Here is a 25,840-nt window from a genome sequence, read left to right as displayed (position 1 = left end):
TACCACTCTTTCTTATGCAAACCTATGAAATGCATGCTTCTGTATGTCATACACAGTAATGGATGGATGGATTGGTGGATGGGTAGACAGTCTGAAATATGCACCTATAGCTTTTTAATATGTTATGTTTGACTCTCCAGGTGACAGCCACTGACCCAGACAAGGATGCGGACCAGGAAGCTGTGCACTACTCTCTCCATGGCCAGGGTTCAGAGTCCCAGTTTGTGATTGACGAGGTGACGGGGAAGATGTATGCTCAGCGGACACTGGACCGCGAGGAGCGGGCAGTGTGGCGATTTGTTGTCCTGGCTACAGACGAGGACGGGGAGGGGCTTACCGGCTTTGCTGACGTCATCATCAACATCTGGGACATAAACGACAATGCGCCAGCCTTCCCCTGTGCACCCGACAGTTGCCTTGGCAACGTGGCCGAGAACTCTCCCCCGGGAACGTTCGTCATGGAGATGACGGCATTGGACCTTGACGACACTGCAGTGGGACAGAACGCCATCCTCACCTACTGGATAGTGGAGAATGGCCATGGCTGGAACGACGCTGAGCTCTTCAGCATCGACACCAGCACGGGCACCATCTCTGTGGCGACCGCAGGGCTGGACAGGGAGAAGGCCGAGACCCACCAGCTGGTGATTGAGGCCAGGGATGGAGGGGGCATGACGGGCACGGCCACTGCCACCATACTAGTGTCTGACCTGAACGACCATGCCCCCAGGTTCAGGGAGGAGTGGTGCGGGGCCCGTGTGTCAGAGGACAGTGCCCCGGACACTTCTGTGCTGGAGCTGAGTGCCCTGGACCCAGACGTGGGGCCTCACGGCCAGCTGGGCTTCAGTGTGGTGGCAGGGGACCCAGACCAGAGGTTCTTCATGGTGAGTCACAGACTGGAGCAGAGTGGGACTCTGAGGCTGAAGAAGAAGCTAGACTATGAGACGGCTGGAGAGCAGCACTTCAACATCACAGTGAGGGTAGAGGACGGAGATTTCTCCAGCCTCATCTACTGCCTTATCTTAGTGGAGGATGAGAATGACAACGCCCCTGTGTTTGACCCCATCTCCCATCTGCTCTCCCCTCTACCTGAGGACGTAGCGGTGGGAACCACCATCATTCAGGTCGTAGCCAGTGACTCTGACTCTGGGCTGAACGGGGAGGTGGTGTACAGCATCTCCCCTGATTCTGACCTGTACGGGCATTTCTCTGTAGACCAGGCGGGAGTTGTAACTGTGGCCAGGCCGCTGGACAGAGAGATGGTGGCCGTGTATGAGCTGGTTGTCGTGGCGACCGACCGGGGGACCCCGGTGGCTTTAACAGGCTGTGCCACGCTCCAGCTGTCTGTCATGGATGTGAATGACAACGGGCCAGAGCTGGAGGTGGCCTATACACCTGTCCTGTGGGAGAACAGCCCTGCCCCTCAGGTGGTGTGGCTCAACCAGACCTCCTCACTGCTGCACGCCGTGGATAGGGACACCCCAGAGAACGGACCACCCTTCTCCTTCTCCTCCGTCCCTCTGCTCTATGCTCCAGACTTCCACCTCCACGACCACGGGAACGGCACCGCCACACTCACCGCGCTGCGCACGTTCGACCGCGAGAGGCAAAGGGAGTTCCTCCTGCCCATCATCATGATGGACAGCGGCCGTCCACCAATGACGGTCACCAACACGCTCACCATCACCATCGGCGACCAGAACGACAACGCCCACGTATCAGGAGAGAAGGAGGTGTACATCCACAGCCGCAGGGGTGAGTCTCTCTCTTTCAGTCACCTTAGGTTTTTAAACTATGTTTCGCATACTGTTGGGGACGATAACTAAGTCTAGACAGAACCTGCGGGGACATTTTCTCTCCAACGCCTGTACTGCATTGTCTGCATACCTAATTAATACACCTTATGGCTAACCATGTTTTTCCACGTAGTTTGTTGATTTCAAATCCTGTCCTGGGGGCTTCAGATAATTCTACCCCCCTCCCACTCTGTCTGGCCCTAATGTTGATCATGAACATGTAGTAGGTAGTTTTGTGTGTTTACCCGGGGGCGGAATGATTAGGTGGGCAGGCTTGTTAGTATTGTGATGACGTACTTAGCTGTAGTTTCAGTAATTGTGTAAAACGGTGCAGCTGCGTGACTCATCCATCCAGGCAGCCATTGTTTATCCAGCTGCAATGCTCTGCTATCGCGGGTCGATAATAACATAATCCATACCACGATAGGCCCACTTCCTTAAGCCCCCAGCTCTCTGATGTGAAGTACTGAAAGTCTATTCACTCAGACAGTAAGACTTCATCACAGCTATGAACAGAATCTGTAGAAGAGAACTGAATAACAATAGATGATGAAAAGAAAAGGCCTGAAGATAAGCATTGTCATTGTCATGGTTTTTCTAGACAAAATCAATGTGTCTGTTGTACCTTGGACAGGAAGGATGCTCACCACCACGCTGGGGAAGGTCTATGCTCCAGATCCTGATGACTGGGACAACAAGACCTACACCTTAGAGGGGGGCATCACGAGGTGAGCTCTCTATCTATACTGATTAGGGAGGTGAAAAATCATCTTGTCCCCTACAAAACTAATTCAATTCAATTGGCAGAGGGATGAATTGAATCACTGCAATCAACATTGATTGCTATTATATTCTATGGATTGCAATCAGAATTAAACCAAGCAATCAGAATAACATCCGTACATGTGTATCATACAGTATCTACTCATGAAATATCAATGGTTGATATTCTGCACAGTCAGGATCACAATAGAAGATGAAAACAAAACATTTTCTGCATTCTTGTTTTATTCATTTTAGTTTCTATGACAACGGTTGTGCTCCTTTTGAAGTGATTGAAGTTGTTGACAGTTTAGCTTTTTCAACATAGAAAGAAAACAAATTATACTTCTACTATATACTGTACCTTTATTCACTTCATACAGGGGCACAGTATCGCTGACCTTTTCTCCTCGTTCCACTCCTCTCCCACAGATATTTCACTGTGAACAAGAACACAGGTCAGCTGACCATCAGACAGAACACGCCGGCGGGCAGCTACTGGCTCAAAGTGTGGGTGTCAGATGCTGTGTGGCCGGACGTGGTGTCAGGGGTCAAAGTTCACGTCAGGGAGCTGGAGGACCAGGCCATCCAATCAGCAGGCTCACTGCGTCTGACAGGTAAATCTGTGTGTTACACCTACAGTATTTGACTCTGTTATCGCCCAAGGCTCAACAAACAGAGCTTTACTGCTGTACAGTAGGGATGATGCTCTACAGGAGATTTACTAAAGGTTCTGTTATGAGCTCTGAGCCTGATCTGAACCTGTCAACCTGTGTTTATTACTTTTTTCACTTGTTCATCCCAGCGCCCACGACAACCGCCTTAATGATTTGCTGTTGTTGCTGGAGAGAGGGTGGTGTTGTAGAGATGGTGTTTGCTTTGAAAAAGACAACAACTGTCAAGTCCTGTCATTATAATGACAAACACGTTTACACAGAGGATTATCAGGCTGTCAAACTCATTACACTGTATTGGCTACTGTCTGGGCTGATGTGAGACAAGAAGCAGAAGTCATTTACAACAAATCTATAACTTGAAACAATCTTTCAAACACCAAGCAACATCGTGAATCGCTGTCAACACTAGCGCCTCCACTGGCCCCCACGGACGTCACGTGACACGTTATAATAAAATAATTCTGCTGCTGTGAAACCAATGGCCCCGTCCCTCCCTGACTTTTCTTAAATGTTTGTTTTTAATATGTTAGCGTTGTTACAATTTGTAAATCACGCGTAGAAAAGCATTTTCATGTCTACCATACCTTTATTGATAGTCAACACCTCCAAGTCACGTAGTGAGGCGTGATTAGCACCTGTTTAAAACTGACTTTACAGTAATGAATTGTTTACCTATTTCAACGAACATTTACAGAAAGACAATTACTTATTTGCATGATCAATGCGCGATTACATGTGAATAGAAACGAGCACGCGTCTCCGAAATACGTATCCTTCATCACACCTGTATGTCGAAATACAGGTTTATTGTACTCAAACCACAACATAGTTTTTCTCTTAGTCTATTTAGACCTTGTTTTCAATGAGAATGTATGTGTGTCTATGCATAAAGGCCAGTAGGAAATTGTTGATAACGCGGGCGAATACCGAAAGTGGGCAGTCATTGCATTGCGTATGATGTGGATACTGTGTGTGTGCGTGCAGGCTATGTATGTCTGAAAAACATTTACTGCGCTCAGTATTGTCTATCGAAACCTTTATAGTACAGCTTTCTAATATGCATCTTGCATTCCCTGGCAAACAAGTTAATTGCAAAGACGTAACAATGAAAAAAGCAGACACGCGGAGAGCGGATGATGAAGAGTAAAATGCTCCACATTTGACCGCAGGTTTAAATACTTTTTCACAGTTTTATTTATAAAAAATGCAAAATGTGGTATTCTAATGATTCTTAAATTCGGACTAAACACAACCAGTGCATTAGTTTTGCATGGTATTGATCTAATTTAATGGTCAAACTTAAAACTCTAAAGCCAAACGACGGACGTCCCCTGACGTCATGCTGGAGTCGTTGGTAAATTACTTGCGGTCGGAGGTTCTACTATTAAAGGGAATGTGTGGATTTTGTTATCTCCTTGAACTAACCCCTGTAGGAAAGGTCAATTTCAAACTGTCAGGTTAGTTCTTGACATTTCAAAGCCCATTTTGTGAGCAGAGTTCAAGGCTATTAAGGAAATCTGAGAATAATTAGTACCTTGTGTAGATTAAAAATGACGTTTACCTTTTCTCAAGATATCCATTGGAAGATGGCTCAACCTTTAATCTGATGAATGACAAGGCCATCTAAATAGATCCATACTGGAGCCAAATAATGTGTTTTAGTAGAAGAGTCATTGTGAATGCATGAAAAAGAGGTTTGAAGTTCCAGAGTCTCCGTGTGTGTGTGTGTGTGTGTGTGTGTGTGTGTGTGTCTCTCTCTCTCTCTCTCTCTCTCTCTCTCTCTCTCTCTCTCTACTGCAGGCATCTCTGCTAGAGAGTTTATCGACTCCGGGCCAGAGGAGGGGAGTCGACTGGAGAGGTTCCGAAGCTTCCTGTCCGAGCAGCTGTCCGTCAAAGCAGGCAGTGTCAACATCTTCAGCCTGGCAGAAGTAGGGGAGAGGACCCTGGATATCCGCTTCTCTGTGTTCACTGATAGTACCTACTTGCACCCGGAGAAACTGCATGGTTACCTCGCCACGCATAAAAAGAAGGTACTGTTCACAACAAGTGTTAAACCATCTCAATGATAAGAATCTTAACCCACACTGTATTTGCAGATATATGGGAGCTGGGTGTGCTAGATAAGCTCTCGTTATCAGCCTAAAGGAGCACATATTTTTCTTTCCTTTTCACATCACTTCTCCCCTTGGCCATTTTATGTATGCTCTCCCTTTTTCTTTACTTCCCCCAACCTCCTCCCTCTATATCTCCCATCATATCTTCTCTCTCTTTCTTTCACCTTCCTTCACTCACACTCCTTTCTCTGTCTTACTCTCTCTCTCCAGCTGCAGTCTTTGCTGCGTGTTAATGTGACCCAGGTCCAGGTGGATGAGTGTGTGTACACAGACTGCAGGACCAGCGGAGGATGCTCCACCCATCTGAGCGTCAGCGACATGCCCACCCTGGTGGACTCTGGGGGCGAGTCCCTGGTGACAGTGACTATGACGTCGTCTGCTGTGTGTGGCTGCTCCGCCAGGGACCGTGTCCACCAGGCCTGCTCCTCCTACCCCACCAACCCCTGTCTGAATGGAGGCTCCTGCATCGACACCCTGAGTGGCTACAGGTGAGTGGCAACACAACCCCTTACACTACAGAGCCAAACCGAGCTAAGCCAAGCTGAGCTGTACTGGGCTGGTCTGGTTGCACATCCACCAAAGTTGCTGATACAGTGCTGGGAGGGACAATGCGAAAGGAAAATATCCAAGCCAGCAGAGTATAATTTGGGTCTGCCCTGTAGTGTGTAAAGCGCAACAGTTATGTAACATCCTTCACCTGAGCTTCACTTGAACTGAGTTTATTTGTGGAAGTGGGGACAGAAAGCCTCACAGGGATTGCATCATCTATCTTTACCTTTGTTTCTATGAAACACTACATGGTGCAGGATTAAAGATCATTTTGAGGATAATAAGTAAGAGGAGAGGAGGTGAAGTCAATTGAAAAGAGGTTAGGAGTAAATTGTATAAACATCTGAAATTAACTGTAATAGAGAATATTTATGATTTTAACTTTAATAGCTATGAGTTGGTCAGAAATCTACAGTGAATAATGATGCACGCAATGACCTTGTTAGGCTTTGACCTTGAATGTTAAGCATATAGTAAGAAATCAATAAAGCTCCATCCATACATGGGCCCATGTGGGAGTACAGTACCATGGGGGAAACAGTATGTTAGCTAATTTTATCATCGAGATTAATGTTTGGATTAAAGAAATATAGGGCAGTGGGATTACTGCAACTTCCCTACACCCCATTACAAACTACTAACGTTTCAATGCCAGTTAACAACTGCCCCCATCCCCGCTATGTTACTTTTCAATTCCTCTTAATACCATTTACAAGATGTACAGTGAATCACAGCCATACGTGGGGATAACAGGGATTCTGTGGTTTTAATCGGCCAGATCTGCTGCAGTCTGCATTCTGCAGAGAAATCCCTTGTACCACAGTGGCATGTGTTGGCTATGTAACCTTATATGTATGCAGAGAATGGAAAATTCCAATTGTTCCATGTACAAAGAATGTAACAGCCCATCTCCAACAGTTGACTGATCAGATATCATCAGTTAGAAGGGGAAGAAACATGTCCTGTGTGCTCTGAGAACGGATTGGCATTGCTCTCACGAGACAATGACACACAGTGTTGAATGAGTGTTGCTGGGGTGTCTGTATGTACTACACTCCTCTCTCCCTAAGCCATCTCCAGCTCTCTGTATAGATCAGTATTCCTGAGATGTGTAGCCCCTCTACAGAATAAACAGGGTTGGAGAGAAACAGCCCCAAACAGTACACCGAGGCACTGCATCCAAAGACGCCGCAGGAAAATAAATGTCTCTGACATTATCAGCAAATAGTGGCTTGTCTCACATGTTTCATGCAGAGGGGAAACATTTTTCTCTCCGCTGTTTGTCTCTGTGATTGAAAGTGTTGTTTTTCTTCACCGAATGTATTTCTTTTTCAATAAAGATGCATTTCTTAGATTACTGTTTAAAATTACAGACATGTAGCACCAGACACTTGAGGAGGCAATGCATCTCTGCATCCCTGCAAAACCCTCAATTCATTCTATTTAATTATCCGGTGATGGCAGTGATCCATACCACTCAGTCTATAATCAAAGGCAAGAGGAGGGACAGGATAGGTAATCACATAGAAATCAGCCAAGAGTGCTTCTCAGAGCAGGACACATACCATTCGAGCCAAGGAAGAAACCAACCAGCAGAGGAGAGAAGAAAAGCACAGACAGACAGACAGACAGACAGACAGACAGACATGCAAGCAAGACAGACATTCAGACAGACATGCAGGCAAGGCAGGCAGGCAGACTGACTGACTGACTGGAGAAACAGTGGTTTCAGTAGTGCACAGAAAAAAGTATGAGCAATGTAATTAATTATGTGCTAACAAAAGAAATTCATGTGCTGAGAAGTCTTTAGTGAGGCTTGTCAGACAGAGCCCTTGATAGATAAAGGATATAGAGCCTGCTGTGTTCATACAGTATCTAACTCATTTAATGCAGTATTTAACATAGTATCCACTCTTTGTTGTTTCATGGCTATAATGCATCAGTATGTAGACAAAAGCACAGCATAGTTTATTGTTAGCCAGCTTCAGTCTTTGCTGCGTGTGAATGTGACCCAGGTCCAGTTACTAATATGACTTTATGGCTAATGCCCACAATTATATCGACAAAAGCTGTGTATGCTTTGTTAGCAAGTGTACAGTTGTTAACCTGACTGCTTGTTGGCATGTCCAGTCTCCTGTCTGACTACTGCTGTGTAGTCATTCAAGACTGCTACATCTAACAGCAGAAAGCTGCCACTCACAGACATAGTAGAGATATGACACCACTACAGCCACGTTCTGATGGACACAAACCCTGTGAGGGTTATCTTTCTCTGCCACAGATGCCAGTGTCCCCCGCAGCAAGAGGGTCCGGAGTGCCAGCTGACAGGGCGAAGTTTCCTAGGCAACGGTTATGCCTGGTTTCCAGCCATAAGGCCATGCTTTGATAGCCATCTCTCTGTGGAGTTCAGTACTGAGGCTGAGGATGGGCTCCTGCTGTACAGTGGACCTCTGGCCACCTTACAGCCCGGAGACCCTGAGGACTACATGGCTATAGGTAGGTACAGACCAAACTAGACACAGGGGACTAGATGGCTATAGGTAGCTAACACCTGGGCCCATATTCATAAAGCGTCTCAGAGTATGAGTGCTGATCTAGAAGTTTTGTCTTGAATAAATGTCAATGAATAAAATGATATGGATCGGTGAGCACTCCTACTCTGAGACGCTTTGTAGATACAGACCCAGACCAAACAAAGAGGAAGCACTCTCATTTAGGAGTGGAGCCTCATCTTTGGAATTATTGATGCACTCTCTCTGCCATATAGTAACTGAGAGAAAGGTGCATATTTTTGGAAACAAAAGATATTTTCATATTGGCACTGACTAATCAAAACAGAACTCCCCTTTTAATCCAAGGAGAACTTTTCTGAGCCTTTGAACTTTAGAACCTATAGGTGTGATGATGATGAAAATGATGATGGTAATGATGATTGTGCCGATGATGATGATGATGACCTCTCTCGTCTTCAGAGCTCATTGGTGGAACACCCAGTCTGAAAATCAACCATGGTTCTGGAACCCTAGTCCTGCAGTTGCCGGGCCACGTGGGCATGGCTGACCGAAGGTGGCATCGACTGGATGTCAGGAGCAACAGTAAAGTAAGTGTGCCACACACACACACACACACACACACACACACACACACACACACACACACACACACACACACACACACACACACACACACACGATTCACAACATGATTCATGATTCACAACTGTAGGTGACCTCTCCTCGCCCTGTTTTTCAGGAAGTGCGCTTCATTCTAGACCGTTGCTCCAGTGCCATTGTCATGGAGACAGAGGGCGTGGACAGCTGGGCCATGACAGAGGACCGCTCCTCCTGTGAGGTCAGAGGGGTGACGCCCAATAGGGACAGGTAACACACTGCCTCAGAACACCACCTTACTGTGTGGATGATGAGTTAATACGAGTGAATGGATTACTTCACACTGTACTTCAGATGGATGGTAATATAGACAGCCATTGACATTTGTCCCCACCAGGTATCTCAACGGGAGCCAAGTGTTGCAGCTGGGTGGGGTCAGGGTCAACGAGAATGTGTCGTATGAATACCCCCAGTTACAACACAAGCACTTCACTGGATGTGTGCGCAACTTGGTCGTGGACAGTAAGGTACGACTGAACAAAGTTATTCAGCCTACTTCTCTGGCCTCTAACCCTACCTAGAGCACAGCCTTATAAATCCATTGTGGGTGAATTGATTTTTAGAGTGCTGGAAGGTGTAAGACTCCAGTTCAATAGGAATGTAAATGCCGGACTCAAGGCTATGCTGGAGGATCTCCTGAATGCTGATGTCTCTCACTTAGACATCATTCCTCCCTTTGTCAGGCTTTATAGCTGTGCTCTAAAGTGAGAGGATTGTCAGATAGGTTACAAGTCAAGATGGTGAGAAGACGTTTTCTGTCCATTTTATGCTCTGGGATGTTTGCTCCTCTGTGTACGACAGGACATTATAGGATGCATTGTGCATTATTGAGTGTAAATTGAAAACTTTATATCATGTTCTTACTCTCGCCTTTTTCTTTTTCTTTCTCGCCTCTCGCCTCTTGCCCCTCTCCCTCTCCCTCTCCCTCTCCCTCTCCCTCTCTCTCATCTCTCTCTCTCCCTCGAACAGCTCTATGACCTTGGCTCTCCAGCAGAATCCGCCAACAGTGCTCCGGGTTGTTCTCTGGCTGATGGGAACTGCATGACCATGGGCGTTCCCTCCTGTGGCACTAGGGGGCTCTGTCATGGGGAGCGGGGCTCATTCAGCTGCCAGTGTGAGCCTGGCTACACAGGGCCCCAGTGTGAGGAGGGTATGTCCTTTTAGTATACTTTTGTTACAGTATATGTCTGGGGGTTATACTGTACTGTATGTTTATGAAAAGGCTGTATTGCATATCTGATGCAAGACCACAAAGACCACAACACCTTGTTAGAGAGCTAACATGTTTCATGTTACTTGTCAGTTGGCTTCACTTGGCACATACAAGAGTGGTGCACACATGGGCATCTATAGTCATCGATATGTCATTGTGATTGTCTTGGACTGATAGAGGTTCCAGAGTTCTCCTTCGACGGACGGAGCCATGTCCAATACCAGTTGTTGTGGTCCCTCCCGGCACGTCAGACCCATGTACAGGTCCATGTCCGTACACGGGCCTCCAGTGGTGTCATCCTCAGCCTGCTCTCCAAGGAGCAACATGAATACTTGCGTCTGGAGGTGAGTCATAGCTGCTGCTCTCTCTCTGCTCTGCCCTGCCTTCAGAGTACTTATTCTGTCTTGTACTTGTACTGTCTGTTGTGGCCTCAACGTTGTTATTATGTTGCCTGAATGAATGTTCTGAAGGCAAGACGGATTGATAGAGTGAATAATGTTGAAATAGGAGACAGGGGGTGGATACAGAGTGGGCTGCTTGAGTGACTTCTGAGTGTTCTTGTGGGGGCTCACAGGCTGTGTTCTGAGATGGGCTTAGGTTAGTTATTTCTGTCTCTGTCTAATGTTGTAAGTACAGTACATGCCTGTATTAAAGGTCTGAGAAAATGGATAGCTAGCCCTTGTTTGTTCTGATGCAAAAGTGCTCTTAAGTGGAGGTCATATTCCCTACTCTGCAAGATTTTCCTGTTGTTGTTTTTTTTAAGTGGACAGCTCCAATTCGATGGTGTACTTGAACTGGTGAACCTGGAGTAGCATGTACACTATAATTGGTTGTTTGATAAGATTGTCTTTCATAGAGGAAAAATATAACCCTGCCCTTGACATACAACCGCTCTGGACATGTCAGTTACTCAAGAAGCACACAGGTCAGCTCTTTTCCACTGCACTCGTCCTGCTCTACCTTCCTCATGACCAGCCTGTCGCTCAAACAGCTTGTTTGTGCCAGAGAGAGAGAGAACATATCTCATTGTCATTCTTCCCGTTTGAGCCATTGTAAAGTACTGAGGCAACATCTTCCTGTAGTCTTCTCTCTCTATCAGTTCAATATTCAAAGTAACAAGGAAGAAAAGAGGGGAGGGTAGAGGTAGAAGGGCTGTAGTCTCCACTGTAGTCTCCACTGTTTGTAGGATCGAAAGAATATCTTCTGATCGTCTCTGTGGGTTGAATCGCTGAGCTGTGTAAAATGTCAGATGTCTGTCTGCAACAGCATACAAAAGCATTCCCCGACTGTTTCTGGGCGCTCAGAAACACTTGAGCACTGCCTACTGTGCTGAACAACAAGTCTAAATTTAAAGGGCTGTCTCTCAGCCCTCTGTGTTCTCTCCGACGAGGAGGGCAGGAGTGGGGCGGAGGAGTGCATGCTGAATAAATAACCATTCAGACATTCACAAGGTTGCAAGGGTTTGGCCTTAAAAGCATCATTGGGTCTCTGAACCCTACTCCCCATTGATGTGTTTTGTATGAAGAAAATATTTATCTAAATTATGTCAGCCTTGAAAGTGTTTTTTGAATGTGTAGACAGTGTTGCATTATTCTGTCAAGCACCAGTAAAGCTTGGGAGTAAATGTTTAAATACCCAATTTCTCCTTCAGATGCTTTGTATTCCTTTCACTAGGATTACTGTAGAATATTGTAAGACATACTGTATGAAAGCTACTTGAGAACAACCTTTGTAGCTACTGTTCTTTATAGTGGAGTTGATTACAACACAGTAATCTCAATTGGCACTGCAGAAGGACGCTCCAATAGATCAGATTATCTATGAAGTTGGACACATCGATTGATCCCATTGTGTTTCGTTTGCTTTTGCAAGCGGATGCATGACTGAACGCCTACAGTGGCTTCGGAAATATTCACTCCTTCACTTTTTCCACAATTTCTTCTGTTATAGACTCAATTTAAAATGGATTACATTACATTTGTTTACCATCAATCCACACACAATACCTCAAAATGCCAAAGCGAAAACGAAAATTTCTGTAAATTTATACAAATTTAAATACCTCATTTACATAAGTATTCAGACCCTTTGCTATGACACTCTTACAATTAGCTCAAATGCAAAAATGTCATCAACAAGTCACTCAATATAGTCCTTAATGCAAGGATAATACTTCATGTGAATTCATATCTTTGTTTTTATAGGGTCTCTGATTTGCATAGGAATCAATTACACACTGTGTGGATCATGTTGTCATTACAAACTGATCCACAAGCAAATGGAGAAGAACAAAACTGTTCAGGAATGCGACCCTGAGGCCTGGGCCAAAAATCTACAAAAATACTTGTGTAAATGAGGTATTTCTGTATTTCAATTTGAATAAAATTGCAAATATTTCTAAAAACTTGTGTGTGTGTGTGTGCACACAGGCGTGTGTGTGTGTGTGTGTGTGTGCGCGTGTGTGCGTGTGTGTGTGCGCGTGCGTGCGTGCGTGCATGTGTGTGTGTGTGTGTGTGTCACGGGAGGAGTAGAATCTGACACTATGCTCTGATGACCATGCTGAGAGAGCAATAGTTAAAGATGTGGGGTGGAATACATTGAACAGCGTTTTAAATGATCTTGCCCCACTGTTTCCAATTAAGTCATGGACATGGTACAAGCTGGGGTTATAACAGCCTCTCACCAGCCCCCAGCTTCCATTGCAGTGTGTTTACTCAGGCGTAACTGCTGCACATAATTGTTGTCCCTGATGCTCTCCCTCTGGAGTGAATGTCGTTATCCCCATGGCAGTTTTCTAAAGCATGGTTGCAAAATGGTCTTTTCTTGCTTAATGAACAGAATTTGGCTACTTGCAATTGCCCTTTTTTTATTGAGTTGAAGTTGAAGATCTTTATGTTTCTTCTGCTCTGAACTGTATACACTGTATCTCTGTAAGATGAACTACTACTGTATGAAAATGTTGTTTAAGGTGTTCCATGGCTTGCTAGCGGTGTTCTACAACCTCGGTGATGGAGAGTACAACCTCACTCTGCCCTTCCATCGCCTTGATGAAGGAGAGTGGCATGAGGTTGAGCTGGATCGCCATGGCAAAGAATTCACTCTGCGATTGGACGGTGGCGGTGGGAGGCGGGAGGTCACGGAGTCTCCTGGGCGGAGCCAAGAGATTGTCATCGACTCCTCAGCGGTGATGCTGGGAAACTCCTTCCCTTCAGGACACAACCGCAGCCTCATAGGTACTGCGTGGATGGATGGATGGATGGGTGGGTGGGTGGGTGGGTGGGTGGGTGGGTTGATTGATGGATGGATGAATGAAGTGACACCACTTCACACCACTGGCTTGAATGATTCAATGGTTACCCAGTGCATATTTTAAGTTTTAACAACTTCAGAAAGAGCCCCTACTGTAGACTGATTTTGCTTGACTGCAGCAGCTGACGTGTGAAGGACTTGACTGATCTGTCTGTATAATTAATGCTGTACACCTCGTCCTTCCCAGAGGATGTACAAACAAATAAAGGGAGAAAATATCCTGTGAAACAATGGGGCTGTGCTGACAGCTTAGCCTGGAGCTGTGTGTGTGTGTGTGTGTGTGTGTGTGTGTGTGTGTGTGTGTGTGTGTGTGTGTGTGTGTGTGTGTGTTTGTGTGTGTGTGTGTGTGTGTGCTTGTGTGTGTGTGTCTGTGTGTGTGTGTGTACGTGTGCATACATGATTGCATTCTTGTGTGAATATGTATTAAATGTGTGTTTGTGCCTAAAAGCCTTTGCCTGAGGACTAGTGTCAGCATGTCACTTCCTGCATTACTTGAACAGTAACTTCAGTCTTCCTCTCTCTCTGTGTCCTCCAGGTTGCGTGCGGGATCTGAGGCTGAACGGTCGGCCCCTGCCCATGTCCAAGCAGCCTTCTGAGGAGGTACAGGTGGTCAGCTCCCAGGGGGTCTCCCCAGGCTGCCCCTCAGACTCCTGCAGGAAACACCAGTGCTCTCCCACCTTCATCTGTGTGGACCTGTGGAGGAGCCATGAATGCAGGTACATACAATACATAACGCCAGCTATCGCCCACTGCCCTAGCTGTTAAAACCAGCTTCTTTGGTATTTTCTTACCTGAGGGCAAGAGAAAACCACAGGAGTTGTGTTCAATGGCTACCGCTGCCCCAGACTGATGAGGAGAAAAATGACTCAGGACCACTCACACCAGACGTGTTTCCGTCAATACCGTCTGGACGGGATAACTCCAAACCACTAGACAAGGCCAGGCTAATTATGACCAGTCCTGACTGTTCCAATCAAGATCAATCCAAAGACTAGACTAGACAAGAATACTTTTTCTTTCCTGTCTCGGGAAGCCAGCCCCTGCTACAGCTCAGCAGCTCCTGTGGGAATCCCAGTGGTGTCAACCTGAGTGAATAAAGCCTCTAGTCTAACAGCAGTGACAGAGAGTGTCTCTGCAGCGTCTTTAAACTCTCCAGGACCGCTCTGTTCCCTGTGGCTGCCGGCTGTGATCTGAGCCTCACAAACTGCTGGGGCTTTTCAACACTGTGGGATGTCCACATACTCTCTCCACTGTGCCTTTAAAGAGAATCCTGAGGCGCTGACTTTAGTAGGTAGACACAGGAGAACTACTGTACCGTGAACAGAGCTTTGCTTGAAGTATATACATTATACTTTATATGTTTCTATAATGGTGGTGGTGTGGAACATACATATGTACATATTTTCTTTGTTTTTTTTTGGCTATTATGTTAGCGCAAATACATCACCAGATTGTGGCTGATGCAACAGTATCAACCTCTCCTCAACATTTCCTTTTCCCCAGGTGCCCCGTGGGTCACGTGACGAAGGAGAATGCCTCAGGCAAGGTGTGTGTCTACACGCTGTGCGCCAGCCGGCCCTGTCGCCACGGCACCTGCGTGGCGCACTCGCCCGCTAGATACTCGTGCCAGTGCAGGCAGGGCTACAGGGGGCGCCACTGTGAGGTGACGCTGGCGCTGTACCACAATGAGGACAACAACGCGCTCAGCATCAGCTCGGCATTCGCCATCAGCATCTGTGTCCTGGCCTTCCTAGGTAGCTATGTCGACTATGTCCTCTTCTACCTGTGGTGACAGGTATTGTCTCTTCATTGGGTTGCAGACTTGGTCTGTGTTTTCCTAATGGTGGGTGAGGAGTCACCCACCATGAGTGTAAGGTTCGGTTGTGGCAACAAACATTGTTTTGTGTATTCTGTGATTTACCAGAAAACTCTGAAAAAGCTTCAGTCGGGTCACAGAGGGGAAACGTTTGAGAACCATTCGGTCATCTCCTCACACCCCTCACCATTCCAATGTCTTGTCTGTTCTGATGTGACTTAGATTTCATTTTCCATCTTCTTGCCTTTTTTTTTTTTTTTTTTTGTGTCCAGCTTTTTTTATCCATTCTTTTTCTCATTTCAGTCCTGTGATGTCTGTTTTTATCTCCACTTCCATATTTCTTTGTCATTTAGTTTTTTCCTCTCAGCTAGCCTAAATGTGTCCACATTACTTCTGACACGTCGTCGGCTAGGCTGTACTCTGTGGTGTCTAGTGGAGAGAAAGCTCCCTGTTGAGGACACTGCTGTTTATGAATCTCTCTGTCACAGACGGGGTTATAAAATGCTTCAACGATTCAATACACATCCCTACCTCTATAACTGACTCAACACTTCCCCAGGGCATGTGCCTAGTATTGCTTCATCAGTTATTTTGGCACTATGGGTCCCTGAGAGAAACAGATAAAGCGGTTTTCAATATCTGATAATGAATTCAAAGATAACAAACTTGGCTTGGCATCATTTGTGAAAATGCATGCATGATAAATAAAACGTGCACGGTCATCTGGGGTAGTGGAGCTTATGAGGCAGTTATAATTTGCACTCACATTTTTCACCTCAAGAGTCATAAAACTAATCCGCAACATAATTCAAAATGGGAAAAACTGTTATTGCAGTTACTTAGTTCGTATAAACTTTTCCTTCAACTGACTCCAGCACCAACACACAGTCTGCCTCTAACAGGATTTAGTGCACAGTACTTATAGACTCAGGCTTTCCCTGACGGAACTCCGCTTTCAGGTTCTAATGAATAGCTGAAGTTATTAGTGGACTCCATGGCAGCCCAGTCATCATCCCTGATAAAGTTGAGGGAGAGAGTGACTCAGAGTCAGACAGTACAGACCAGGGTGTGACAAACATGGTTCTAATAGGCTCACAGGACAGCACGCACAAACAAACACACACACTCACACACACACACACACACACACACACACACACACACACACACACACACACACACACACACACACACACACACACACACACACACACACACACACACAGAGCACACACTGACTTGCCCTGGCAGCCTGCTGTTAAATTAAACTGGGACTCCAACTCTGGCTCAACCTCCATTAAAAGTTAAAATGATCATCCATTATTTAGTTTTACATAACTCATCACAGGCTGGCTGATTGGGAAGTTCAACATGTGCCACTGACAGAGTCAGACGAACTGCATCTTCAAGCTTCATTAACCCTGTTGAATGGGGAGTGAAGGTTCCGTCTTTTTATGTGTCATTGAATTTCTATCCGTTTTCTATGAAGAGGAAATTAATATTTCATATAAAATGGATGTAAATGGTCTTAAAAGCGCTTGTATTTTTTTGTAATAGAATTACTTTTTTCGAAATAAAAACTCTCAACATTTCCCATCTCTCATCTATCTCATTTCCATTGCAGTGTCCTTCTATCCCGCCTGTCGCCTTGACATGTCATTTCTCTTTCTCTTCATCTTCCAGTGTTGTGTTGTGTAACTTTGACTTTCTGTCTAACATATACATACTGTATTTTCATCAAGCTATTTTTGTGTGTCTATTTTTGTGTTTCCATTACAGACCTACTCATTTGTTATTCCCATGCTAGCCTTCATTTTCAACAGCTACCCGACCATCCTCAGACCACCTCCACTGGTAGAGGAGCAGAGAGCACCATTATGGATTGATACGATGTGTGCAGTGTTTGGTCTCCACCCTCTGTAATATTGATCTTGGTGGGGTAACACACACACACACACACACACACACATGCACACACACACATACACACACACACATACACACACACACACACACACACACACACACACACACTGCACACCTCTCAGTGCACACCTCTCACCTTCACAATATCAGCAGCTACGAGGTAGGTTGTGTTGCTCACCAGGCAGGCAGTCCAAAGAGCACCACATATTGTGTGTGTGTGTGTGTTTGTATGTGTGTGTTTGTGTGCGTGTGTGCGCGCATGCATACGTGTGTGTGTGTGTGTACGTGGGTGCGTGGGTGCGTGCATGCATACAGTACAGTATGTGTGTGGGTACAGTATGTGTATGTTAAAGCTCTGCCCCTTGCCCATGGCTGTTGTGTTGACTGTGTGAGTGTTCATTGCTTCACCCGTAGGGATGTGTTTGAAGTGGAGGTAAGAGTAGCAGCACTAATTGCTGTAGGTGAGGAGGTGGTCGGTGTGCTGCTGTGATCCCAGCTCATCAAGATGCAGGTGCTTTCTCAGGGTCTGTACAGCACAGCAGAGAGGAGGTCATATCAGCAACTACGAGGGCTGGGTTGTGTCGCTCACCAGGCAGGCAGTCCAAAGAGCACCACATATTGTGTGTGTGTGTGTGTGTGTGTGTGTGTGTGTGTGTTTGTATGTGTCTCAGCACAGCAGAGAAGAGTCCAGGTCAGCTGATCAATAAAACTCTACCCTCCACCCCACACTGAGGAGGGCAGGAGACAAAGGGGAAGCTTAGAATCTTACACTTTGCAAGCCTGCAGTCATCATAGGGAGGTAAGAAGTAGAGAGGGTAGAGTTAAGCCGCTACAGTGTAACTTTATGCTGTATCTCGGTTTGGCTGTAGTTGATGGAGATATACTGTGTACTGTACAGTTAGATAGAGATGATCTTTACAGAAATTGCTTGTGTATGGTTTTGGACACAATGTAGACTCACTTAAATGACCGTAGGATGATTTTTTTTCTTTCTGTCTGTTTCTCTAAACCAATTCGCTTGAGGAGTTGGTGTGATATTCACCGATGCGAGTCAGCAGACCATTACTTCTGTCTAATGTGACTACCCTGCATTTATCAATGCGTCCTCAATTAAATTGATGCGTTGGATCTCACAAGCAAGACACGGAATAAAACATTCCAGTCTTAATGGATTCACCGAGAGAGAGAGAGAGAGAGAGAGAGAGAGAGAGAGAGAGAGAGAGAGAAAAAGAGAAAGAGAGAGAGAGAGAGAGAGAGAGTATATTGGTTGAGATTAATGGACTTTAAAGGTCAGTCCTGCATACTGTATAATTCAGCACACAATAGATGTGATTGATGTGAATGCTTCACCAGCATTCCTACAATGCTCTCTCAATATTCCTCCCAGCTTGCGCCCCCGTCGCCTGGGTGAGACATGCTGAGGGTGAAGGTTTTGTTAACAAGGTTCTGAGGTGAGCTATAATAGGACAGAAAACAGATACAATGCCTGTGTACTAAATCAATCAATCAAGTTTATTTGTATAGTGCTTTTTACATAGACAAATGTCACAAAGTGCTTCACAACAAAATAATACGAAACAATATAAACAATAATTACAATACAAACAATATGATCTAACACCAAATCATAGACACCCATATTCAAAGGGGAGAAAAATATGACAAGGAAAAACTCCCTCAGAGGAAGAAACCTTGAGAGGAACCACCTCTACATCAGAGGTGGAGATATAGTGTCTCTGGCTCGTTCTTAATTGTTCGGTTCCTTGCGTCCTCTCCTCCGTCCTCTGCTCGCTTCCTACTCAAAGCGCATCAGAGGAGATGATAATAGGTCTCCTCCGATGCGTTTTGAGAAGTAAGCGAGTGGAGGATGGAGGAGAGGACGCGAGGAATGGAGTTTCTAACCATTGAGAAAGGGCCTTTGTTGTTCCTTTGTCCAATGTCCATGTCCTCACCATACAATCAATGGTCTTACTGGGTCTGACCAGAACCATTCCATAACCAAGCATTATATACAGCAGGGGAGGCTGGTGGAGATAGAAATCGTAAGACAGGCTCATTGTAATGCATCAAAATGGAATGAGGAATGTTATCAAACATGCATTACAATGAGCCTGTCCTCGGTTGATATACATGTATCTGTATATGGCTCTGAATCTGACAGGACAGGATGGGGAATGTGATGACAGTAAGCTCTGTTGGACTAAAAGCACACCATGCTGACTTCGACTATGAAGACCAGTATAGGGGTATTGAGTATCTGCTGGCAAGTGTTAGAGAATGTGATTAGGCTATCTTTGGCTTTTAAAAGGATTATACACAAATAGTTTATCCAATCTCATTCTCCCTATCCAGTCCATTGATATAATTTAGGACAGAGAGCTAGGACATAGCATTTTTTCCAGAAAGCATTTTCAAGTTGCTAAACTTAGGGCCGATTTCCTGGACCTAGACTACACCTAGTCTGAGACTAAAAAAGATTTTCAATAGAGAATCACCACTGAAAGTGTGATTTAGTCTAATAGTAGGCTTAACCTGTGTCTGGGAAACTGTCCCATATGTGTAGTTTCTGCTGTGACATCTACCCCTGTCCTAACTCTGCTCTCTGGTGCCCCCTAGTGCTGATGCTGGGCCTGTTCATGTACTCCTGCTGGAGGAGACACAAGGGATTGAAGGAGGGCGTGTACCACGTGTCAGCACACCATGGAGAGTGGGAGGATATCCGAGAGAACGTCCTCAACTATGACGAGGAGGGTGGAGGGGAGCAGGACCAGGTATGACACAGACACTGCTTGCATGACAATAGTACATATTCTATTCCTCACATCCTCTGTCCTCGCTTCCTTCTCAAAAAGCATTGGAGGAGAATAGGGAGGAACCGAATCAGTGCATTTTGAGAACAAAGGGAGGAAGGAGGATGTAAGAAATACAGGACAGACTATTGGGTACCATGTTTGATGAAGCCAGTATCAATCCTTCTTATTTGCCAGATTTCATTCTGCTTTGTTACAGTAAATGTATAGCCAATCATGAGGGGTACACTAAAGGCAAAGAAAGGTGGAAAATGAGGGGAAATGGAGAGACAACATTTGAATCTAAAACCAAGCAAAACGGGTAATGATGAGAGTAACGGTGATCCCGAGTTTGGCAGCAGGCACAGAGTAAGACAGGTGTTTGTGGACACTTAGAAATGAACACAAATTATCAGAGGAGATTCAAGAGAGTCAATAATCTGAGTAGATATCAACAGTTCGTAATGACTGTTAGTTTTAATTGTGCTGTGAATAGCAGTTTTCCCCCTCTGCAATCAGATAATTAATTACCAGGCCAATCAATGGTGCTGTTATTGCCAGCACCCTTTCTAAGACACCATGTCTGTCTTTCTCTTAGCCCGAGGACAAATGTCAACTTCAGTCAGAGGCAGAGCAGAACCACATTGTCCTGAGCATAAATTCATGTCTTGTTGTCAAGTGTTTGTACCGATATGTCTATTATTGTTTAAAAACAGCTTCTTTCAAAACAGCTGCCTTTAATCCTCTTCATCTCTGTCTGTGTATCTTTCTCCCTGCCCCTGTGTCTCTATCTCGATCTTTCTCGCTCTTTCTTGCTTTTCTCTCTCTCTCTCTCTCTCTCTCTCTCTCTCTCTCTCTCTCTCTCTCTCTCTCTCTCTCTCTCTCTCTCTTCTTCCCTCTCTATCTCTCCCCCCTTCCTTCCTCTATCCAGAATGCCTTTAACATGGTGGAGTTGCAGAGGTCTCTGCAGCCCAGCCCAGCCCAGCCACTAAGGTACAGCTACCCACAGTGCATTATCTCCTACCCTCAGAACAAGCCACAGCAGCAGGACCACAGCAACAAGAACGGGAGCACGGCCATCGCCCTCCGCCTGGCCATGCCTCCGTCTGGGGCGGCCACCCTCCCCTCCCCCCTCAGTTCAAGGCGATCCCACAATAGCCTGTCCTTCTCCAGCCAGGACCTGGCCCGCTACCTGTGTGAGGTCATCAGGGACACAGAGCCCCCAGGGGATCCCCCTGGCAGCTCCCTGAGTGCACCGTCACTGGAGAGGGGGCATGGGCTCACCATGCGCTCTCTCAGCTCCCTCAATGCAGGCCAGGGGTCAGAGGTCAGAGTTCAGAAGGGTCAGAAAGCCCAGAGCCCCCGGTTGGACAGGCTCAAAGCTCTGCGGGCTGTGGTGAGTGACCTCAGGGACTCTGCCACCACTAAAGACACAGAGAGACAGAGGGAGAAGGTGAAGGAGAGCAAGGCACAGCCCAACTGTGAGAAGAGTGGGTGAAGAAGGGCTCAAAGAATGACCTTTGGTCTTGAGGTTCACCCCATGATAACGATCATAAACAGCAGCCCAAAAACTAAGAAAAGTTGTGAATATTTGTTGATCAGGTGACGGTTGACAAAAGCCAAAGGGGAAGAAATGAAAAACATATTATGAAACATTTGGAAAACGTCTATCTATTCTGATTTGTAACTACTTTGAAAATATGCTATGGATGGATTGTTGAAAAAGTGTTGAAATCTTTGATATGACATATTTTGCCAATTAATTAAATCTGAAAATGTTGAATAATCTACTTGGCAATGCACTGTATATACTCTACATGGCAAGCACTTCTTGATGTTTGATGACACTAAAACTGCATTTATATCTTAAAAGGCAAAACTCACAAAAGAAAACTTATTTGTAAAAGAAAGCAAAAATATTTGTGACTGAAGGGTTTTTGTTGTAGTCGATTTATTATCATGAAATAATTTCTGTGAAAAATCTTTTGTTGGATTTGTTTTTATCTATCTCCTTTTAAATAAATGAATATCTTTGATAATATTCTTGAGTTATGATCTCGTTTCCTAATAAAAATCTAACCTTAAGCATTCTGAATTTACGCATGCCTGTGCAAGTGAAGTGCTTCATACAGACTTAATTTAAAGTTTCCATATCCTCCATATTACATGCTGCTTTTCAAGCTATGGTGCTATTCTGGACAGCATGTGGGCTGAGAGGCATGGTTTGTGTGTGCCGATGTCTTGGCAACCTCACAAATAGTTTAGCAAACAATTAATCTAATTCTCATGCTGCTGAACGGTATAATAATTTGATGTAAAACTTTGTTTTACAGCCCTGTATTTACCTGGCATTTACAAAGTAACTATGTGGTAAAAAGAGGTATTTTCTGGTACTTACTTGTGACTTTTTTAGGTACAATACAGTACATCTACTTACTGCATAGCAACAGGCTACATTGAGGATAACAAGTTAATTTCACAATGAATCATTCATAGCGACCCTCCCTGACCCTCTGAGAGTTTCTGACAAGCACTTAAAAGTGTGAAACTCCTGCAACCTGACCTCTTCAATGTCTATGACATCATGGCTTATTATAAAGGAAGGTGCCAATGCTGCCCAGTGCTGCTGTTGTAGCCTACAAGCAGTATATGGTACAGACAGACCGGCATTAAATAACTATTTAAATGATATATGTGAGGTGAGCTGTGAAGGAACCCTTTAATGAGCTGTCTAGACACTGATGTGTCAGTTCAGATAGATGTTCATGCTATCTGTGGGACCCATTTTAGGTCAGTAAGCTGTCATGCTGTTTGCACATGCAGCACAAAAATGTATATTTAATACTGCATAGAGCCTTCAAAAACGTTCTCCAAGACTACCATTGCTTTCTTACTGTTTTGCGTAAACACCAGACAGCTTGCTATATCTCAATCTGTTGACTTTAAATCCCTGTTACTATATCTCCATCTAGTGGAGATTTAGTGGAACTTCATGTAACTGTTATTTTGCCATAGAGTTATATATATCATAACCGGTGCTCAAATTCTTATAGGGGAAATTGAACTGTGCGTAGCAACTGAAGCTTATTAATTAGCTATTAAAAAATATAAATAATCATGTGATCCAAATTCAAATGTGGAATCATTATACCCACTGTCTATTTGTTCACATCTTCATTGTCACTATTCTACACTTTATCATTCTGTCATACTGTTGAATGGCACACATGCGTTGGTTTTGATAGAATGTACGTAATCATAATTGTAAACTTTATTTTCATAACTCAGAGTAGAGTCGGTACAGTATGTTCAGAAAGTCTATGGAGGTAGACTTGTTGAGGATGTCTTTCATGGGTGCAATTTCCTCCTCAACCACTATGGGGCAGTGTAAGTCCATAAGCAGGACAGGAAGGCCAGGAGCAAGCTGCAACATATTCCCCCCAGTAATTCCACGAGCAAGTTCACTGGAAAGCATTGATTTAATTATACGATGATATCCTCGAATTGAACATAACATACAAAGAAATATTTTCCAATTACAATGTCATTAACAATTGATTTCAGTACTACGTACAGGTGCACTATTGAGAGTAAGCTGTCCAGTTGTATAACTACCTGGTACGGCAGCTGCACCGCCCTCGACCGTAAGGCTCTGCAGAGGGTGGTGAAAGCGGCCCAGTTCATCACGGGCCGTGAGCTCCCAGCTGTTCAGGGCATCTACTCCAGGAGGTGCAAGAGGTAGGCCGGGAAGACCATCAGGGACCCCAGCCACCCCAGCCACCCCAGCCACACCCTGTTCTCTCTGTTACCATCTGGCAAACAGTACCAGAGTATCCAAACCTGGACCAACAGGTTCCGGAACAGCTTCTACCCCTGCCCCCCCTTTTGCCCTCCTATGCCAGTACTATTGCTACTGCCCAATATTGTTGCTATACACTTTGCCACCTTATGTCATTATTTTATTAGTAAGTGTCCTCATGCTTGGGTTGTTTGTTTTGAATAGAGCCCAATTAAAAATTATCCACCAGAAAGGGAGATACGGTGTCTCTGTCTCTGGAGTGAGGAAGGGATGTGTTAAAGCTATAGTCTCTCAGGCTGATGAGATCTCAGTGAAGAATGGATGGAGAGAAGGAGAGATGTGTGTGTGTGTGTTGGAGGGGAGGGGTGGGGGACTGTTTGATGTGACAGTTGGAGATTGTGAGAATGAGGGGTGACACAGAGCCACAGACCTAGTCATTCAGTCAGCCAGTCAGTCAATCGTCACTCCTACAGACTCTGCCCCTACTTACCCCTTTGTCATCAGTGTGTGTGTGTGTGTGTGTGTGTGTGTGTGTGTGTGTGTGTGTGTGTGTGCGTGTGTGAGTGAGTGTGTGTGTGTTCATGTGCCTGTGTGTGCGTGTGTGTGTGTGCTTGTATATTTGTGTGTGTGTGTGTGTGTGTGTGTCTGTGTGTGTGTCTATGTGTGTGTGTGTGTGTGTGTGTGTGTGTGTGTGTGTGTGTGTTTATATCCTCAGGCTATGGATCCAGGGATGTGACACTGCAGCGTACCCCTCTGTCAGTCGCACAGTAAAGTGGCATGTGTGTCAGCTCTACTGACAAACACGCTCATCCTGCTGCCCGCGATCTCGACTGCAAATGCGGGACATGTCGTCTGACAGAGCGACACAGCCTACACGACAATGCAGCGGACAGACAGAACACGAACAGTCAAGTTTGATGTGAGGGGGTCACAGATGAGGGCTGGCGCTCCTGGGGTGAGTGAAAGCCTCAGTGATCTCTACACAGCTGGAGCTACACAGGCCTTGCTGCTCCTTACTTATCCTATACTCCTTTGTTCTTAAATGGCTACAAAAGAAGCCCATTGTCAATCAGTTTCTATTTGAAAAAGCCAATTGTAAATGTTGGTAAATATAGTTTAAACTTCTTATTGAATGTACACTGTTTTAAGTTCAATTTAGAAGCCTCTTTGAAAAGGGACCAACATGGAACCTACAAGGGTTCTTCAAAAGGTTGCCCTACAGGTACAAATATAGAACAATTTTTTTGGGATTAACTAGAATTTTTTTTAAAGAGTGTACAGTGAGACTCAGACAGACAGACAGACAGACAGACAGACAGACAGACAGACAGACAGACAGACAGACAGACAGGCAGGCAGGCAGGCAGGCAGGCAGGCAGGCAGAGTAAGTTACTGCAGCTTATACTGCAGCTTATACTTGTAAGGGATCTTGAGTGTTATGTTATTCTATATCTCAAAATGTAATTCTTGCAATAGGACCACAGATGGCACTCTTACCCATATCTGGGTACCGTCACACACTGCTGATCTGTGCTCACCTCAATGTCCTCTCAAGTTTCTCTCTTCACGCATGGATTCACTCCTGTGTGGTTTAGCTCTCCCGCTCTCCTCGCTGTGCGATGTTGTATCACGTTTACCTGGTTTGAAGTGTGCAGTCTGCACTTTATGGTTTGGAGATATTGGGAAAAGTTTATGACACAAACGTGATGGATCCTGTGAGCAGGTCCTATTGATTAGGACACCCCCGCCCCCCCCCCCCCCGCCTAGCTGTGAATACTCAAATAGCACACACACACACACACACACACACACATACACACATCTGTATATACCACCTCTGCACTCGTTTTCTGTGTGAACTGGTTTGTCCGCTCTGCCTAAACTTCTAGATGGTAGATATATTCATTATAAGGGCGGTGT

At 45.3% G+C, this 25,840-nt stretch overlaps 1 protein-coding gene across 1 annotated transcript in view; it reads left to right on the top strand.

Annotated features, from left to right (window-relative positions):
• The window catches only part of LOC310802052 (neural-cadherin-like), a gene marked incomplete at both ends in the record, with an annotated part of 54,409 nt that extends 32,790 nt beyond the window's left edge, over positions 1-21,619 (top strand). Inside the window, 16 exons of the mRNA XM_083666307.1 lie at positions 141-1,755; positions 2,431-2,524; positions 2,991-3,175; positions 5,036-5,265; positions 5,560-5,837; positions 8,180-8,394; positions 8,871-8,998; positions 9,151-9,278; positions 9,406-9,535; positions 10,038-10,218; positions 10,459-10,625; positions 13,250-13,514; positions 14,126-14,306; positions 15,094-15,344; positions 19,949-20,103; positions 21,053-21,619. Coding sequence (XP_083522433.1) covers positions 141-1,755; positions 2,431-2,524; positions 2,991-3,175; positions 5,036-5,265; positions 5,560-5,837; positions 8,180-8,394; positions 8,871-8,998; positions 9,151-9,278; positions 9,406-9,535; positions 10,038-10,218; positions 10,459-10,625; positions 13,250-13,514; positions 14,126-14,306; positions 15,094-15,344; positions 19,949-20,103; positions 21,053-21,619 — 4,770 coding nt within the window. The remainder of the gene's footprint in view (positions 1-140; positions 1,756-2,430; positions 2,525-2,990; positions 3,176-5,035; positions 5,266-5,559; positions 5,838-8,179; positions 8,395-8,870; positions 8,999-9,150; positions 9,279-9,405; positions 9,536-10,037; positions 10,219-10,458; positions 10,626-13,249; positions 13,515-14,125; positions 14,307-15,093; positions 15,345-19,948; positions 20,104-21,052) is intronic.
• Positions 21,620-25,840: the final 4,221 nt, after the last annotated feature.

Source organism: Argentina silus, assembly GCF_951799395.1.
Source record: "Argentina silus genome assembly, chromosome: 3".
In the NCBI taxonomy this organism is placed as follows: Eukaryota; Metazoa; Chordata; class Actinopteri; order Argentiniformes; family Argentinidae; genus Argentina; species Argentina silus.
This window is presented reverse-complemented; position numbering and strand designations above follow the sequence as displayed.